The 3,678-nt window shown below is 49.2% G+C and overlaps 1 protein-coding gene across 4 annotated transcripts in view; it reads right to left on the reverse strand.

Moving 5' to 3' along the window:
• Window positions 1-640: 640 nt before the first annotated feature.
• The window catches only part of GBGT1 (globoside alpha-1,3-N-acetylgalactosaminyltransferase 1), a 9,047-nt gene continuing 6,009 nt past the window's right edge, over window positions 641-3,678 (reverse strand). For all 4 annotated transcript variants that reach the window (XM_017809905.1, XM_017809907.1, XM_017809904.1 and 1 more), the window contains 2 exons: window positions 2,997-3,131; window positions 641-2,247 (listed from right to left, as the gene is read on the reverse strand). In XM_017809905.1, the coding sequence (XP_017665394.1) occupies window positions 1,563-2,247; window positions 2,997-3,131 (820 nt within the window). In that variant the 3' untranslated portion in view covers window positions 641-1,562. The remainder of the gene's footprint in view (window positions 2,248-2,996; window positions 3,132-3,678) is intronic.

Consider the following 3,678-nt stretch of genomic DNA (forward strand, 5'->3'; position numbering starts at 1 on the left):
CCATTTCCAGCCTGCTCACACAGGACTGAAATGGCTCGTTAAGTCATCTGCAATCAGTGGTGGGGCCCTAAAGCTCTGAATACTTGATTCGCTGCCATACAGCAATTTTCTCATGTGAGGAGAAGCAGGAACAGTCAGGCACCTCTTCCCCGTTTTTCCTCTCTCTGCCAAATGAGCCTTTTTCCCTTTTCTTTCTTTTTTTTTTCCTGTTTTTTTTTTTTTCCTAGACCGTTCCCTTAGAAACAGGCAGCTTCACCCTTTCACCCCTGCTCCTCCTCTCCCTGCCACTCTCCCTGCTCTCGCTAAACGAGCAGGGCTCAGACGCGCAGCCCTTTGGTAGCAGCGCCCGGGGCCGTGAGGGAGATGATGTTTGTGGCAGCCCTGCTGTGACAGGGGAGGTGGCACACGCACCCCCGTGCTGTGACCTCAGCTGACAGCCACAGTGGCTGGCGAGCCGTGGCTGCTCCCCCCGTTGTTCACCCGGCTGAGCTGTCAGGCTTTGAAGGCTGCACAACGCCTGGTTCAGCTCCTCCTCGCCACATCCAAAGAGGGAAAACGTTAACCCCAGCCCGCTTCCAGCTCCAGGCTGAACTCCCAGCTTCACCAGAGCATTGCATTGTGAAATGAAGTCACCCTGTTCGCTGGAAAGGCATCAGCTCCTGCTGTCAGCTCCGGCAGCCTCTCGCCAATTTATTTCACAGAGCTTAGAGGAGTTGGAAAGGGCTGAAGCAAAGGATGGGAACAGGAACGTCTCTCAGAACCAGATTTTCTGTGTTGGAAAAGATTACATGATCCACAGAGACATGTGACCCAGGGAAAAGGTTCAGAGCACATCTGTGATTGAAATAAACCCAAAGAAGTTCAGTCTGGGGCTGAGCTGTGCCAGTTCTGTCTAAACTTGGGTCTCCAAAGCACAGATTGGAATTTGGAAGATAACTGCTATGTGAGTTCACACTATTTGTCCTGTCAGACCAGGCTCTTACTGGCAGTGGCTGGCACCAGTTCTCTGCTGAGAAGGTCCAAGAAATCCTGCTGCACATAAGTCAGGGATAACGTGCTTTGAGTGCAAGTTTCCTCCTGATTCTGACAAAAGGCATTAGTTTAAATCATAATGCATGAAAATTTATTGCCCTGCAAAATTCTTATTCTTTTTAAGTGAAAAAGTCTTTACCAAAACTCTAGATTTTCTCCACAGGCATGTCAAATACCATTTGGACCTTGTTAAGTTTCTGCTGGGCCTCAGGAAAACACTCAGGCAAAAGCATCTGCATCCTTGCTTTGGAAAAGTGGCCTTTTGGATGCCTTTTTGGGTGCTGCAGCCTCAAGCAGGATGCTTGTATTTACAAAGATTAGGAACCTAGAAACCTTTTCAGTCTCATCTACACTTTGGCTGCTGCTTCTGAAGTGCATTTAGACTCCTGTTCTCTCCAGAGAAACTGTCCACACGTTCCTTTCTCAGTTTGTCCATACCAGGAACAAAAACTCATGGTGGGGCATGTTCTGTGTGAGTTCATTTCCATGGGTTTGACTGTGAGGAGGACACCTCTGCAGGGATCAGGTGGTCAATCTCTTATCTCTTTGTAGTTCTTATCCACCGTGGAAAAACGTATGAGGCGAATTTCAGGGGGCTTTGGCTTCCTGTCATCCCATATATACTCCGGAGAAAGCACCTTGGAGGGTTTGTGGGAGAGGAAGTGCCTGTTGAGGTGACTTTCTTCCTGCCAGACTGCCATGATCCCGTTGGCTTTGTCCGTCAGGATGGTCATGTGGCAAGTCTTGGTGAACTCAAAGACCTTCTTGACCAGCCCTCCAAACACGGCTCCTCCGTAGTAGAAGTCCCCCTGCCCAGCAGGGATGTAGGCTGCTGAGGAGCTCCTCCTCTCGTAGGGGAACTGGTTCCGAGGAACACTGAAGTACCCAGGGTGTATGGCTGCCACTGTGTCCCCCAGGGTCTCGGGCCCCCAGGGGTTGTGGAACACCATGTCGATGTCCAGGCAGAAGAGATACTCCACCTCCCTGTGGCTCACCTCTGCTATGTGCTTGTTTATGGCCTCCATCCTGCGCATGGAGATCTCCTGCCAGCTGGAGTATTTCTTGATGGGGACAAGGACAAACCTTCGTCCAGGCTGCAGCTGGACACTGGGCATTGTCTCGGGGCTGTCAGTGAAGATGTAGTAGTTCACCCGGTAGCCTTTCATGAAGTGCTCCTCTGCCGACTGCACGAAGCGCCTCACAAACCTCGTGTACCTGTGCAGGCACCACACGTGAAGAGCTCAGCAGAGACAAGGAGGGACTTTGTTTGGAGAGGGACTTTTTACAAGGGCATGCAGTGATAGAACAAGGGGGAATGGCTTCAAACTGACAGAGGGCAGGTTTACATTAGGTATCAGGGAGAAATTCTTCCCTGTGAGGGTGGAGAGGCCCTGGCTCAGGTTGCCCAGAGAAGCTGTGGCTGCCCCATCCCTGGAAGTGTCCAAGGCCAGGTTGGATGAGGCTTGGAGCAATCTGGGCTAGTGGAAGGTGTCCCTGCCCATGGCAGGGGGTGGAATGAGATGATCTTTACTGTCCCTTCCAACCCAAACCACTCTGTGGTTTGGCCAAGGGGATTATGAAGGGTACTTTAGTGAATGGAAGAAGACAAGGGGTGAAGTGTTGGCTGACTGTCACTGCAGGGATCCACACAGTACACATGCAGTAGGTAAAGTATAGTGGAGAACAAGGAATATGTGAATTATCCCCACTCTGACCAAGCAACCTCCAATTTGCAGCTCTAACTCCCAAGACACCTGCTAGTTCTTAAAAAATACCAACTTTCGGGTACTTTAAGTGCTGTCATCTTGTGGGCTGGTGTGATTATGGACACACTACACGGGCATAGAGGTCTACGACAGATTAGGACAGATTTCAGCTTTGCTGAGGACAAGAAAAGCCAAATTGATCTTTCCCCAGTGAAGTGCATCCCCCCAAGCCCTGTGCCCACTGAGTGCTTCCCTTACTTTCCAACGGCAAAGGCTGTCACCCCTATGCTGAGGTTCAGTGGCCTGTAGGCACTGTCCAGGATCTCAGGATCGAAGGTGCCTTCCCAGACAATGGGGGCCAGCCACGGTGTGACTGTCAGCACATCCCGGCGCCTGAAGGAAAAGAAAGGGAATGTTAGTGAGATGGAACTGTTCTGTTCGGTTTCGAGGCCGGTAAATGGGACTGAAACACCGAAAAGGCAGCTAGAAGAGTGTTTGTATCAGCACTGACTCGTTATGGAGGGTATTACCTTCAGATTTTTTTTCCCTGCCTTCCCATTTGAGGTTACTGAGCATGGACATTTCAGTTCCTGGGATGAAATTAAGCACTTTAAGAGATTGGTAAAAACCCGAGGATCTACTGAAATCTCATTTAAGCTCACAGGACTTTTCTGCTGAGGAGAGTTTAATGACCACTGAACTCACAGAATGAGAAGCTGTGCACACTTGCTATCAGTCTGATGCAGATTGCTACATGCAGATTAAAACACAAGTAATAATATGAAATAATATGAAAATTACTATAAAAATATACCCCATTGCTGTGTGATTAAAACACAGCTTGCAGCATGACAGTTTATTCTTCCAGTATTTATATATAGCTTCAGCACATTCATATATAATTTAGAATTCTGCGTGTGAGCCAGCATTCAAATGTGTA

This window comes from Lepidothrix coronata, unplaced genomic scaffold (assembly GCF_001604755.1).
Source record: "Lepidothrix coronata isolate B3197 unplaced genomic scaffold, Lepidothrix_coronata-1.0 Scaffold28, whole genome shotgun sequence".
Lineage (NCBI taxonomy): Eukaryota > Metazoa > Chordata > Aves > Passeriformes > Pipridae > Lepidothrix > Lepidothrix coronata.